A 15,912-nucleotide genomic window follows, 5' to 3' on the forward strand; every position below is an offset into this window, starting at 1 on the left:
TGAAAGGGGAAGGTTTTGTGTGTTGCAACTTGCAACCGGAAGAACCGTGTGTCAAGCAGGGCCCTTTCTAGGAGGCACAGGCCTGTGTGGCACAGAGAGAGGTAGGAAAGAGATGAATAAAGTAGAAGGAGGCAAAGAAGAGCATGGTGAAGAGAGTAAGGGGATGAGGGGTGGGCAAGAGAAAGATGAGAGAAAAAATAGACTGCGGGTGGGGGGGCAACAAAGAGGAAAAGGAGTGGGGAGAGAAGGCAAGGAAGGAGAAAAATAAACAAAGAGGGTGAGAGAGGAAAAGAGAGCAGATCGTTATTGTAGAGGCAGGGCAGAGAAGGGCAGTGATGACAGAAATGAAGAGAGCAGCAGGGAGTGCCAACTTCTAACCAAGCAGTCTCAGCTATGACAACATAGTTGTCTCCCCGTCCTCAGTGACCACGCCTTCACAGCCCACCCCAATGCAACCACCTCCCCACGGACTCTGAAATACACTTGGGCCCTTTCCACTCACCCTAGGTCCAGCTCGTATCTGGAATCGGGAGTTCCGCATGTGGTTGGCGCGGCCGGCAATCCTCATGAAGAGCGGGCTTCACCCACAGATAAAGAGCTTCTGCGGTCCGCCCTAGACCCGCCGGAAACCTAGCATCCGTTGCTCTGGTGATGGGGTGGCATCCCAGCTAGAATGGAAGCCACCGTTTATCTCTACAAAACCGCCAGGCTCTATGCCCAGAGGAAGTGTTCCATTTTCAGACCGTAGCATTTATCCCCCCCACGCAGCACAGAAACTCAGAAACAGCCTCTCGAACTGCTTGCATGTCACACTGCTGCCCAGATTCCCACTACCTCTTAGGCACGCCACAAAAGAGAGCACTCAATAGTTCCTCAATCTGAAAAGCTACAAATATCATGTGCCGTCTGCGACCAACGAACATGTCCCGATGAATGCAGTACTTTAAACATGACTGGATCAGCCTACATTCGTCAACAGAGGTGCGTTCAGAAAGAGTTCTTGGAAACCTCCCATGGAGTAGAAATACTTCAGGTTTCTCCTTCAATCGTTGACCTCTCACCACCTACAGCTGCTCACACAAGAGCGCCACAAAAGGCATGGTAGCGGCACGCGCTGCGCTGCGAATCCAATGTTTAATGGGAGCTGCACTCAAGAGCGGCTGCTGCGTACAATATCCGCAACAGCTACTCATACACAGCCACTACCAATGCTCTGTGCAGCTCAATGCACCTTATTTTCAAGCTTACGATGAAAAAGTGAAAGCGCGCCATGCTCGCGATGTCCTAAAAACGCTGCGAGCCAGAGATGTGCATGCGCCGAAAATCACGGGGAGGGAGGGAATGTGAAAGCGCGCCATGCGCACGTTGTCCTGAAAATGCCGCGAGCCGTGCACATCGCCTGTCCTCCAGGCACGTGCACATGTCCGGTCCCCCTTCAGCTAAGAAACCGACAACAATAGATCTCACCAAGGCGGACAGCGCATGCGCTGCGTCGCTAGGCAAGACCTAAAAAAGGGTTACACGATCTGTGTACACTGGCTAAACGAGTGTCTTTTAGCTTTATAAAAGCCAGTCTCGAAAATAAAAATTAGATGCGTTTATTGATATTTCAAACTTAATTACCAGCAATCGGTATATTTAGTGTTTGTATCTAAAAGAAATATTTTCTAATTAAGTACAAAAAGTTACAATAAATAGGTAGATGACTGCAACTACTTGCACAAAACAGAATCTAAGACCATGTTCTCTTCTAGGACGCAAATAGGAAAACATTTTAGATTTCCGATGTTCAGGCTAAGCAGCTGTGCAGCACATTTTAATTCCTATTTGCACCTGTCTTGCAAGTGACATACGTCTGCTATGTTAATTGCAAAAACAGCGTTGCTTTGTTCAAACATAAACATAGCCTGACCTGCCAAATGGCTATTTTCAATCTCACGTTGCAGTATTTTTCTAAATGTAAATCAGGGAAGTTCTTCTGCGGGGTTGCATGTAGAATGTGCATTGTCTGTCATAAATTTGACTTACTACAGGAACAAGTATGTCAATTTGTATGGTAAAAAGAAAGTACTGTCACATTTTGAACATTTAAATGAAGTTGGGGGCCTCTTCAGCAGCTTCCAGCTGCCCAGGGTTTAGAAAGTTAGCTATTCAAGGACAAATGTGAGGAACCATGCAAAAAAATATATTTGCTATGGTAACAGACCATGGATATGGGGTGAGCCAGCATGAAAGGAGTTGAAAACGTGCATGAAGCTGGAGAATGAATATTAATACATTTGGCAGCAATGAGAGAGTTCATGGGCTCAGTACATGCCGAGAACAAGGGACCTATACATGGTTAGATTTTGAGTGGTACTAGAAATTCTTTTTGTTGACTGCAGTTGTTGACTTGGGACTCAATGGCTCTTGTGGCAGAAACTTCTCTGAAACCCCACTTCAGTGGCCATAAATTTGCGGTGCACCCTGAAGAATGAGAAGGTCACACATGATGCATACAATCTCCAAACGGAACAAGAAACGCGTCAGTGATACTTAAACTGTCCTTGGAACACAAGCATCAGTGCTGGCAGGAACAAAGAAAGCCAAAACCTTAAAAGAAGTATGTACTAATTCTAATAAATAGTGCTTATTGAATACACATGGATCTCCTCAGGATGATCAAGAAAGATCATTAGCTTTCTTTGTCGTTATTCTGTTAAGTGCACTAACAATGAATGATCACAGAAGTTGTGGCAGAAATCACTTCCGATTTAAACGTCACTTCCTGACTTGATAGCGACGTTCGAGTAATAATCAATACACTGTAGCCGACAAGGTACTCAAGACAGAAGGCATTGTAAAGATCAGGTATTGCTTTGTTGCTATGCCGAGCCACCCTTTGAACAAACAATATACATTTGAGAGAGAGAAGGGAAGCGGATTCAAGATCAAAATACTGTGTGAGTACGCACAAAAGATAAACACCTTCGCACAGTCACATTCTCTATTTCTCTGTCTCTCTCACACCCACACACACACTCCTAAAGAAACAAGCTTAGACTTGAACTGTAGTGAACTTTCTTATTGGATTAGAGAATGAACGCAGAGGTGGCTTCAAAACTGGAGCTCAGGGCACAGCACATTCTACGCACAGCAAAAAAGCATTCTGAAAAACAGCAGGACATGAAATAATCCAGACTAAAGAGCAGGTCGAGGCTTGAAGAAAGAAAAAATCTGACTATAAGCAACCAAAGGTAGTGAATTGTGCAGAAACGGGATTGGGTAAACAGATAACTCGCAGCAATCAAGTGTGTAGGATATACATTGTAAGCAACTGCAATTGAAGAATGAAGAAAGTTCTGTTAGGTAATTGCTAGGAACAAATGTGGAGGAAGAACAAACCTGTGATTGAAGCTGAAATAGGTTTTTGGCAGGGCTGTAAATGGTTGAAAGTCTTACTGGCTGATCTATAACAAGCCCGGCGGTCGGCGGAGCGTGGCACGCGCGCGCTTGGGGGCGTGTGCGTCTGCGCTTCTCAGAAGCGCGTCCACAGACCCCGATCGCTGCGCGTGCCCCGGTCTGTCTCCCTTGAGAGGCATCACGGTAACAATAGTTTTCGTTGGCGGCAGCGCTTCGCGCTGCAACGCCAGCGAGACCTAACAAGGTTTGTACGGCAATGGGGAGGCCATGCCAAAAACAGAAGCAGGGACACCGAGAAGAACATGGAATGGTGGATGGGCAAGAGTTAGACACAGTATTGAGTGCGGCCGCCATTTATTAAGGGCAGCATACGGCGAGTGGTGTGTGCGGCAGCTGCCGCCATTGTGAAAACAAAAATGAAAGTGAAGCATTGGCCGCGCGGCCGTGAAAGCAAAAGTGATCGCGATCAAAGCGAAAGTGATCATGATCACGTGCTCTGTGGTAAGCATGCGAGTGGTGCGTGCGCAGCAGTGATCGCGCTGGAAGGGAGGCAGATAGCGGCTGCGCGCGTGCACGCTTATGTGAATGCAAGCATTAGGCCAGCGAGGTCTGGTAGCACTTTGAAAACCCGTATACTAAATGTCTCGCAGAGCAGCACATGCGCTGGCTCAGGCAAGACCTAAAAAAGAAAAGGGGGCAGGGTAGAAAAACCCTGACCCCCTAGGCCTGCTCAGGGGGTCCCAGAAGCATTTTTTAAAAATAATTTCGGCGGAATTTGTTCTGGGGTCACAAATCCCGCCGAAATTATGAAAAAAAAAATGAAGCATGGGCTCCCGCGCTTCCCGGGGGCATTGCCCAAATTATAGTTTATACTTGCGGGGGCCCGCGGGGGCCCGCGGGGGCCCCCACAGCCCCAGAGACTGCCACCTCCCCGGGGTTATATTAATGATATGTGGGAGGGCACGCGGCCCTCCTGCAGGCCCAGGGACTGCCACCCGCCGGGGCTTGTTTTTGAATGTGTGAGTGACCTCCAAGGTCCCCCCAAGCCCCGGGGACCGCCTCCCCTGGGGCTTTTCTAAAATATTCACAGGGGCACACGGCCCCCCGCTGCCCCGGGGACCGCCACCCCCTGGGGCTTGTTTTTTTATAAAAAAAAGACATTTGTGTGGAGGGGCTTGAGCCCCCTCACATGCCCCGGGGACCACCACCTCCCCGGGGCACTAAAATTCAAATGCGGGGCTAAGTTACGGACCCCGACCACCCCCTCCCTGGGCCCTTGATGGCCCTGGGGACTGCCACCCCCAGGGCCGGCTCCAGCAGTGTCCCGGGATGCCCACCCCCGGGACACTGCTGTTTGCAAAGACAGGGCGGGAGCCGTGCAGCTCCCGCCCTGTCTATGCAAACTCCGCTTTTGCAAACACCTGCTCTTGCTACAATGAAGCAAAGCAGATTGCTTTTCCGCAAGGGGAGCTGGATGTCAGCAGCTTCCCATGTGGAAAAGCAATGTCGGTTCCTGCAGGAGGCGGGGAGCCGGCAGGACCGTGGGGGAATTGGAGCTCCCCCCACGGTCCCCAACAAAGTGGTCAGGCTCCGGGGGATGGGATCCCAGGGGCCAGTAGTGGCTTTCTAATGTTTTTTAAATGCTAATTTCTAACTATAACGTGCCTGAAACCTATGTTTTTTTCAGTGATATGTATATATATATATATATATATATATATATATATATATATATATATATATATATATATATATACACACATCCTGTCTTGCAAGATTTGGGGTTATTCTTCAAGCAGGGGCCGAGAAAAAAGGGGGGTCCCAAAATCTGTTTTCTCCATGTTATTTTCCATAGGAAACTTTTGTCGCAGCTATAGCTGAACTGCTGAACGGAATTACACCAAATTTGGCAGAGAGTTAGCTCTTGATTCAGAGTGCACTCTTTACTTTAAAATAGTGTAAATCCGTTCAGTAGTTTCTGAGAAATTTATACATAAAAAAATATTAGTATCTGGTGAACGCGGTGGATTCGTGAATCCTCTCGATCACAAGCTTACTTCTGATTGGCTGCCAACCCTCCAAACCAGGAAGTGTTGGCAGCCATCTTGTGACTCGGTTGAACCAAGTCACAAGAAAAAAGGTTAAAAAAAGAACAAGGGCAGAGTAGAAACAACCTGACCCCCTAGGCCTCCTCAGGGAAAATTGGCGTCATTCGGGATACTCCTGCCCGCCCCATACTGTCCTGGGGACCGCCACCTCCCTGGGGCTTTAATATTTCAATCTGAGGGGGGCCTTGTGCCCCCCGCTGCCCCAGGGACTGCCACCTCCCGGGGTGTTTTTTTAAAATATAGAATGTGTTGGGGAACTCCTGCCCCCCACACTGCCCTGGGGCCACCACCATCCCGGGGAATTTAATAATTTACATACGGGGGTCTGTTGTGGACTCCCGGCCCTGGGGACCGCCAACTCCCCGGGGCTTTTTCCATAAAATCAATGTGTCGGGGGACTCCTGCCACCCCCATGCTGCCCTGGGGACCGCCACCTCCCCAGGGCTTTAATATTGCAATCTGAGGGGGGACTTGTGCCCCCCCGCTGCCCCGGGGACCACCACCATCCTGCGGAATTAAATAATTAACATACGGGGGTCCGTTGTGGACTCCTGGCCCCGGAGAACACCACCTCCCCGGGGCTTTAATCCTGTTAGGAGGGGGGCCGCGCTAGTTGGCCCCTAAAGACCCCCAGCAGCGAAGGGGACTTCAATCCCCATCCAAGAGCTTGCTAGGGAGCACGTTTGCAGAGTGGTGGGCAAAGGGGGTGTGGCCTGCTATGAAAACTTAGCAACCCTGCTGTGTGGGACTTGGGGGCCAACTACCCCTCCTGTTACCTCCATTAAGTCCCACACAGTGGGATTGCTAAGTGGGCTTTGGAAGCCAAGCCCCCCTTTCGCCACCCCTCTGCAAACGCACCCCCTGGCACACTACTGGTTGGAGGATGAAGTCCATTTTACTCCTGAGAGACTTTGGGTGCCAAGAAGCCCTCCTGGTACCTCCTGTAAGCCCTACGCAGCGGAATTCCTAAGCGCTGGTCAGAGGCCCAGACCTCTTTCTCCAGCACTCTGCAAACGCGACTACTCGCTACAGAAGCATTTGAAATGCAATAGGTCTTGCATTTGCGAGAGTTAGAGCTATTGGCGTTGTAAATATAAAAGTTTTTTACTAATGTGTTTTGGAGTGGAGTGGATGTACGTTGTGGGGTATGTTGTGCAGTGACATTATGTGGATTGTAAGTATGTGGTATTTAGTGTATAGGAATTATGTAGAGTGGGATTATGTGTTATGGAGAGCAATTATGTGGTATGGTAGTCTGTGTTGTGGAGTGGTAAGCTCAGGTTTGGTCTTTGGCGTTTCCATAGAAGCTAAACCATGAACTCAATGAGACAAAAAAAGAAGGAACCACTGAGGAGCACTTCTGGACCTAGTCGGAGGTATGAGCACGGCCACTGGAATTATGCGATTGTTTGGCTGCACCCATTTTCGCATAATTAGACATTTTCCACGTTTGCCACATAACCCATCATCTGCTGTATAATCTTCAGATTTTAACAAAAAACCTTGTTTCTAGCTCAAATGGCTCAATCATTACCTAAAATGCAGTGACAAGTGTTACATCAAAGAGGAAGGCCCTTTGCAAACCTGGTATGGCCACCTATTACTTATTGCTAAATGTGGGTGTTAAATTGGTAGTAATGGTGCGCAAACCACTCTTGCTTTTTTCTGTGTCTCTCTTGCCTCTTTCTGCATTTCTCTTGCTTCTTTGTACACCTTTCTTCCTTTTTCTGCACTTCTTTTGCCTCTTTCTGCACATCTCTTCTGCTTTCTGCACCTTCCTTCTTTCTGCACCTCTCCTGCTTCATTCTTCTGCACCTCTCTTGCCTCTTTCTGCACCTCTGTTCATCCTTTCTGCACCTTCTTTCTGCACCTCCCTTGCCTCTTTCTGCACTTCCCCTGCTTCTTTCTCCACCTTTCTTGCTTCTTTCTGCACCCCTCTTCCCTCTTTCTGCATCTCCGTTGATTCTTCCTGTCCTTCTCTTACTCTTTTCTGCATCTCTCTGTACTTCTCTTGCTTCTTTCTGCACCCTCTTGCCTCTTTCTGCACCTCACTCGCTTCTTTCTGCACTTCCCCTGCTTCTTTCTCCACCTTTCTTGCTTCTTTCTGCACCCCTCTTCCCTCTTTCTGCATCTCCGTTGATTCTTTCTGTACTTTTTTCTGCATCTCTATGTACTTCTCTTGCTTCTTTCTGCACCCTCTTGCCTCTTTCTGCCCCTCTCTTTCCTTTTTCTGCACTTCTCTTGCCTCTCTGCACCTCACTTGCCTCTTTCTGCACTTCTGTTGCTTCTTTCTGCACCTCTATTGCTTCTTTCTGCCCCTCTCGTGCTTATTTCTTCTGCACCTCTTGCTTCTTTCTTCTGCACCTCTCTTGCCTCTTTCTGCACCTCTCTTGCTTCTTGTGTACTTCTCTTACCTGTTTCTGCACCATTTTCCCTCTTTCTGCCCCTCTCTTTCCTATTTCTGTACTTCTCTTGTGTTTATGTACATCACTTGCTTCTTTCTGCCCTTCCCTTGCTTCTTTCTCCAACTCTCTTGCTTCTTTCTGCACCCCTTCCCTCTTTCTCCATGCCTCTTCCCTTGTTCTGCACCTCTGTTGCCTGTTTCTGCACCTCTCTTGCCTCTTCCTGCACTTCCCTTGTGTTTTTCTGCACTTCTCTTGCCTGTTTCTGCATATCTGTTGATTCTTTCTGCACTCCTCTTACTTCTTTATGCACCTCTGTTGCTTCTTTCTGCACTTCTGTTGCTTCTTTCTGCACCTCTATTGCTTCTTTCTGTACCCCTCTTTTCTCTTTCTGCACCTCTCTTGCCTCTTTCTGCACCTCTCTTGCCTCTTGCAGCATTTCCCTTGCCTCGTTCTGCACCTCTGTTGCTTGTTTCAGCACTTCTCTTGCCTCTTTCTGCATCCCTCTTGCCTCTTTCTGCACCTCCGTTGATTCTTTCTGTACTTCTCTTGCTTTTTTCTGCATCTCTCTTGATTCTTTCTGCACCCTCTTGCCACTTTCTGCCCCTCTCTTTCCTCTTTCTGCACTTCTCTTGCTTTGTTCTGCACATCTTTTGTTTCTTTCTGCAACTTTTATCTCTTTCATCACTTCTCTTGCTTCTTTCTACACCTCTGTTTTTTCAGTACTTTTCTTGCCTGTTTCTGCACCTCACTTGCCTCTCTACGCACTTCTCTTGTCTGTTTCTGTACCTGTCTTGCCTCTTTCTGCATGGCTCTTGCCTCTTTCTGTACCTCACTTGCTTCTTACTGCACCCCTCTTGCCTACTTCTGCATCCCTCTTTCTGTTCCGCTCTTTCTGCACCCCTGTTCCCTCTCTCTGCACCTCTTCTGCTTGTTCCTGCACCTCTGTTGCCTCTTTCTGCACTTCTCTTGCTTCTTTCTGCACCACTATTGCCTCTTTCTGTACTTCTCTTGCCTGTTTCTGCACCTGTCTTGCTTCTTTCTGCACCTCTGTTGCCTCTTTCTGCACCTCACTTGCTTCTTACTGCACCCCTCTTGCCTATTTCTTCATTCCTCTTTCTGTACCGCTCTTGACTCTTTCTGCCCCCTGTTCCCTCTTTCTGCACCCCTTCTGCCTGTTTCTGCACCTCTGTTGTATCTTTCTGCACTTCTCTTGCCTCTTTCTCCACCTGTTGCTTCTTTTTGCACTTCTTTTGCTTCTTTCTGCACCACTATTGCCTCTTTCTGTACTTCTCTTGCCTGTTTCTGCACCTGCCTTGCTTCTTTCTGCACCTCTGTTACCTCTTTCTGCACCTCACTTGCTTCTTACTGCACCCCTCTTGCCTATTTCTTCATCCCTCTTTCTGTACCGCTCTTGACTCTTTCTGCCCCCTGTTCCCTCTTTCTGCACCCCTTCTGCCTGTTTCTGCACCTCTGTTGTAGTTGCATCTTTCTGCACTTCTCTTTCTCCACCTGTTGCTTCTTTTTGCACTTCTTTTGCCTCTTTCTGCATCCCTCTTCCCTCTTTCTGCAACCCTCTTCCCTCTTTCTGCACCTCTCTTGCCTCTTCCTGCACCTCTCTTGTGTGTTTCTGCACTTCTCTTGCCTGTTTCTGCATATCTGCTGCTTCTCTCTGCACTTCTCTTAGCTCTTTTTGCACCCCTTTTGCCTCTTTCTGCACCTCTGTTGCTTCTTTCTGCACTTCTGTTGCTTCTTTCTGCACCTCTATTGCTTCTTTCTGCATCTCTCTTGCCTCTTTCTGCAGCTGTCTTGCCTCTTTCTGCACCTCTGTTGCTTGTTTCTGGACTTCTCTTGCCTCTTTCTGCCCCCCTCCCCTCTTTCTGCACCCAACTTGCCTCTTTCTGCACCTCTCTTGCTGTTTTCTGCACCTCTCTTGTTTCTTTCTGCAACTCTCTTGACTCTTTCATCACTTCTCTTGCTTCTTTCTACACCTGTGTTGCTTCTTTCAGTACTTCTCTTGCCTGTTTCTACACCTCACTTGCCTCTTTCTACAGCTCTCTTGCCTCTTTCTGTACTTCCCTTGCCCCTTTATGCACCTCTGTTGCTTCATTTTGCACTTCTCTTGCCTCTTTCTGTACCCCTTTTGCCTATTTCTATTTCTGCATCCCTCTTTCTTTACCGCTCTTGACTCTTTCTGCACCCCATTCCCTCTTTCTGCACCTCTTCTGCCTGTTTCTGCACCTCTGTTGCCTCTTTCTGTACCCCTCTTCCCGCACCTCTGTTGCTTCTTTCTGCACTTCTATTACTTCTTCCTGCACCTCTATTGCTTTTTTCTGCACCCCTCTTGCCTCTTTCTGCACCCCTCTTGCCTCTTTCTGCACCCCTCTTCCCTCATTCTGCACCTCTCTTGGTTCTTTCTGCACCTCTGTTGCTTGTTTCTGCACTTCTCTTGCCTCTTTCTGCATCTCTGTTGGTCCTTTGTGCACCCCTCTTGCTTCTTTGTGCACCTCTCTTGCAAATTTCTGCACCGCTCTTGCTTCTTTCTGCACCCCTCTTGCCTCTGTCTGCACCCCTATTCTCTCTTTCTGCACCTCCTTTGCCTGTTTCTGCAACTCTCTTGCCTGTTTCTGCGGTTTACTTGCCTCTTTCTGCACCACTGTTGCATCTTTCTTCACTTCTGTTGCTTCTTTCTGCACTTCTATTACCTCTTTCTGCACGCCTCTTCCCTCTTTCCACACCTCTCTTGCCTCTTTCTGCACCTCTCTTGTCTCTTTCTGCACCTCTCTTGCCTCTTTCTGCAGTTCTCTTGCCTCTTTCTGCACCTCTATTGCCTCTTTCTGCACCTCTCATGCCTCTTACTGCAGTTCTCTTGCTTTTTTCCGCATCTCTCTTGCTTCTTTCTGCACCCCTCTTCCCTCTTTCTGCACCCCTCTTTCCTCTTTCTGTACTTCTCTTGCCTCTTTCTGTACCCCTCTTGCCTGCTTCTGTGCCTCACTTCCCTCTTTCTGCACCTCTCTCGCCTCTCTCTGCACCTAACTTTCCTCTTTCTGCACTTTTCTTGCTTTTTTCTGCTTCTCTCTTGTTTGTTTCTGCAACTCTCTTGTCTCTTTCATCACTTCTCTTGCTTCTTTCTACACCTCTGATGCTTCTTTCAGTACTTCTCTTGCCTCTTTCTGCATTTATCTTGCCTGTCTCTGCACCTGTCTTGCATCTTTCTGCACCTCTGTTGCATCTTTCTGCACCTCACTTGCTTCTTTCTCCACCTCTGTTGCTTCTTTTTGCGCTTCTTTTTCCTCTTTCTGCAGCCCTCTTCCCTCTTTCTTTACCTCTCTTGCCACTTTCTGCACCCCTGTTCCCTCTTTCTGCACCTCTCCTGCCTGTTTCTGCACTTCTGCTGCTTCTTTCTGCACTTCTCCTGTCTCTTTATACACCCCCTTCCCTCTTTCTGCACCTCTGTTGCTTTTTTTTGCACTTCTCTTGCTTCTTTCTGCACCTCTCATGCTTCTTTCTGTACCCCCCTTACCTCTGTCTGCACCCCTGTTCTCTCTTTCTGCACCTCTTTTGCCTGTTTCTATAACTCACTTGCCTCTTTCTGCAGTTCTCTTGCCTCTTTCTGCACCTCTGTTGCTTCTTTCTGCACCTCTCGTGCTTATTTCTTCTGCACCTCTTGCTTCTTTCTTCTGCACCTCTCTTGCCTCTTTCTGCACCTCTCTTGCTTCTTGTGTACTTCTCTTACCTGTTTCTGCACAATTTTCCCTCTTTCTGCCCCTCTCTTTCCTATTTCTCTTGTGATTATGTACATCACTTGCTTCTTTCTGCCCTTCCCTTGCTTCTTTCTCCAACTCTCTTCTGCACCCCTTCCCTCTTTCTCCATGCCTCTTCCCTTGTTCTGCACCTCTGTTGCCTGTTTCTGCACCTCTCTTGCCTCTTCCTGCACTTCCCTTGTGTTTTTCTGCACTTCTCTTGCCTGTTTCTGCATATCTGTTGATTCTTTCTGCACTCCTCTTACTTCTTTATGCACCTCTGTTGCTTCTTTCTGCACTTCTGTTGCTTCTTTCTGCACCTCTATTGTTTCTTTCTGCACCCCTCTTTTCTCTTTCTGCACCCCTCTTGCCTCTTTCTGCACCTCTCTTGCCTCTTCCTGCATTTCCCTTGCCTCGTTCTGCACCTCTGTTGCTTGTTTCAGCACTTCTCTTGCCTCTTTCTGCATCCCTCTTGCCTCTTTCTGCACCTCCGTTGATTCTTTCTGTATTTCTCTTGCTTTTTTCTGCATCTCTCTTGATTCTTTCTGCACCCTCTTGCCTCTTTCTGCCCCTCTCTTTCCTCTTTCTGCACTTCTCTTGCCTCTCTGCACCTCACTTGCCTCTTTCTGCACTTCTCTTGCTTTGTTCTGCACATCTTTTGTTTCTTTCTGCAACTTTTGTCTCTTTCATCACTTCTCTTGCTTCTTTCTACACCTCTGTTTTTTCAGTACTTTTCTTGCCTGTTTCTGCACCTCACTTGCCTCTCTACGCACTTCTCTTGTCTGTTTCTGTACCTGTCTTGACTCTTTCTGCATGGCTCTTGCCTCTTTCTGTACCTCACTTGCTTCTTACTGCACCCCTCTTGCCTCTTTCTGCACCCCTCTTTCCTCTTTCTGTACTTCTCTTGCCTCTTTCTGTACCCCTCTTGCCTGCTTCTGTACCTCACTTCCCTCTTTCTGCACCTCTCTCGCCTCTCTCTGCACCTAACTTTCCTCTTTCTGCACTTTTCTTGCTTTTTTCTGCTTCTCTCTTGTTTGTTTCTGCAACTCTCTTGTCTCTTTCATCACTTCTCTTGCTTCTTTCTACACCTCTGATGCTTCTTTCAGTACTTCTCTTGCCTCTTTCTGCATTTATCTTGCCTGTCTCTGCACCTGTCTTGCATCTTTCTGCACCTCTGTTGCATCTTTCTGCACCTCAGTTGCTTCTTTCTCCACCTCTGTTGCTTCTTTTTGCGCTTCTTTTTCCTCTTTCTGCAGCCCTCTTCCCTCTTTCTTTACCTCTCTTGCCACTTTCTGCACCCCTGTTCCCTCTTTCTGCACCTCTCCTGCCTGTTTCTGCACCTCTGCTGCTTCTTTCTGCACTTCTCTTGTCTCTTTATACACCCCCTTCCCTCTTTCTGCACCTCTGTTGCTTTTTTTGCACTTCTCTTGCTTCTTTCTGCACCTCTCATGCTTCTTTCTGCACCCCCCTTACCTCTGTCTGCACCCCTGTTCTCTCTTTCTGCACCTCTTTTGCCTGTTTCTATAACTCACTTGCCTCTTTCTGCAGTTCTCTTGCCTCTTTCTGCACCTCTGTTGCTTCTTTCTGCACTTCTCTTGCCTTTTTCTGCACCCCTCTTGCCTCTTTCTGCACCTCTGTTGCTTCTTTCCGCACTTCTCTTGCCTCTTTCTGCACCCCTTTTCCTTCTTTCTGCACCTCTGTTGCTTCTTTCTGTACTTCTTTTGCTTCTTTCTGCACCCTTCTTCCCTCTTTGTGTACCTCTCTTGCCTCTTTCTGTACCTCTCTTTCCTCTTTCTGCAGGTCTCTTGCCTCTTTCTGCACCTCTTTTGCTTCTTTCTGCAGTTCTGTTGCCTCTTTCTGTACCCCTCTTGCCTCTTTCTGTGCCCCTCTTGCCTCTGTCTGTACCCCTGTTCTCTCTTTCTGCACCTCTTTTGCCTGTTTCTGCAACTCTTGCCTCTTCATGCAGTTCACTTGCCTCTTTCTGCAGTTCTCCTGCCTCTTTCTGTACCTCTGTTGCTTCTTTCTGCAGTTCTCTTGCCTCTTTCTGCACACCTCTTGCCTCTCTCTGCACCTCCTTTGGTTCTTTCTGCACTTCTTTTGCTTCTTTCTGCACCTTTCTTTCTCTTTCTGTACATGTCCTACCTATGTAGGCAGTTAGAAATTATGTAAAGATGTGGTTTTGTCAGTGTATATATATATATATATATTGATGTGATCAAGGCCATCTTACCGGCCGAAACGCGTCATGACTAACATGAGGAGAGAATAAAAATCTTATTGCACAAGTAAGCGGAATTTGAGCATTCTTTCTCGCCGCTTCGGCGGTTAAGGGATGCAGTACAATCGGAATATATTTATATATATATATGTCTTGATTAGCTTTTCTATTTTCAAACATAACAGTCAACATTATATATGAACAGCAGGCATCTGAATCTGAAAGCACAAACATAATTTTTAGGTTAAAGGATTTAAACATTGGTCCTACCAATACTTCCAACCACATTTTCTTTGAGTAGATTAGTTATACGTTCAGCAGTTGTCTTCTCAGCCTCGGCCACATACCAGCCATCTAACCCCTACATTGGGGTCCCTTGTCTTCTTGATATTCCTCCCAACTATCCCAGACCATTCCATCCATACTTCATCTGAACTGGGAGTGGGTCAGGCTCAGTGACGTTTATTTCCTCCAAACTGGGCTATATCATGCTTCTCTAATGTGTGACCCAATCATAAAAGAGACTTTTCTTCCCCTGTGGGTCCTTCGTCATCAACTATGATAATGGAAAATCCTATACCTCATTGATGGCCTAAAAGTGTTCCAGAACTTTACAAACTCTCCTCATTATTCTTCGCACCTTGAGCATTTTTATCTAGCTATCTAAAGATATCACATGTGCTTTCCGGTTAAGGAAAACAGCACTTACCTTTGGACCTGGATTTCCACTTGAACCTTTGTGCCCTGGGCTTCCTCTTTCACCCTGAAAAGTACAGGCATTGGGTAATATAATGGACAATATGCATAGTTTAAAGTAGGAAAAGTAATTCTGAGCCCCACCCCCACACCTCCTGGGCCAACACTTTCCCCAAAGCTGCTTAGTTTGGAGTGGCAACAGTAAATCTGACACCTCAAGGGAAAATTCTTGAGGCAGGAAGAAAAAACTTAACTTTGTATTCATTTTTAATAAGCGTAGTTTTTTAGTGTGTTTTGTAACTAACAATTTGTGATGTGTTTTATGAAAAATAATTATTGAATATAGTTTTGTGTAAACTTTAAACAATTAACTATACTATCACTACTAACAGATGTAGCAATATTTTTTGCTGTTGCCCAAAGGGATTATGAGTTTTTATTACAACACTGTGAGGAATGGCATTCTAAATCTGTGTTACTTTCTTGGGAATGTTGATTTCAAAAGTAACAACCTAGAAAAAGTGTTTGCTCTTTGGAGCAGTGAGAGATCGGAATGAAACAGGGCTCTACCTTTTCTCCTCATTGTCTCCTCTGTTATCACATCAGAGGGAATGTCCTAAGAGTTATCCAGACTTTTCCATTTTCTTCCCAACTTTCTTCACATTTATTGCAACACCACATGTTACTTGTACTATCACTTGCTTTGGAGGTGGGATAATTTTTTGGATTGTGTGAAAGATCAAGGCTTGACCACTCCGACAACCTCAAACTCAAGTCCAGAACTTCTCAAACTGGATCTCTGCTGTCGCAGACACCATCGCCCCCATGAACGACACCTCCTGCAACAGACCTGCGAAGTACACCAGCTGATTCACCCCCGAACTACAGACTAGGGGTGGGCGGAATTTGCACAGTCGCGCTACGCAAAGCTCTGCGAAACGATAAACAATCTCTGCGAGCATGCAAAAATTCCGTGAACACGCGGAATTGCTTGTTCGCGATGCTTTATTCCTGTTCACGAATGCTGTTTGAGTGCTCGGGGGAAATATCTCACGAACACGCATTTTGAAAGCGTGAAAAAGCTAAAAATTCTGCGAAATTGCAGAATTTTTGGCAATTTCACGTTCTATGTAAAACGCAAAATTACCCAAATTACCCAAATTCCGCGAGCGGAACCAAATTTACCACCCAGTCCTACTACAGACCCTCAAACATGAATGTAGGAAACTAGAGAGATGTTGGCACTCCAGCAATTCTCCCTATGATCTTAGCTCAATCAGTTCCGCCCTCAACAACTACCACCACCACCTTAGAGAGACCAAGAAGAACAACAGAGGAGTTGG

The 15,912-nt window shown here is 47.0% G+C and overlaps 1 protein-coding gene across 1 annotated transcript in view; it reads right to left on the bottom strand.

Annotated features, from left to right (window-relative positions):
• LOC146823048 (uncharacterized) overlaps positions 1-15,912 on the bottom strand; it is a 567,962-nt gene that overhangs the window by 116,590 nt on the left and 435,460 nt on the right. Inside the window, exon 19 of the mRNA XM_085606614.1 lies at positions 14,583-14,636. Coding sequence (XP_085462740.1) covers positions 14,583-14,636 — 54 coding nt within the window. The remainder of the gene's footprint in view (positions 1-14,582; positions 14,637-15,912) is intronic.

Source organism: Triturus cristatus, chromosome 5_2, assembly GCF_964204655.1.
Source record: "Triturus cristatus chromosome 5_2, aTriCri1.1, whole genome shotgun sequence".
Classification (NCBI taxonomy): Eukaryota; Metazoa; Chordata; class Amphibia; order Caudata; family Salamandridae; genus Triturus; species Triturus cristatus.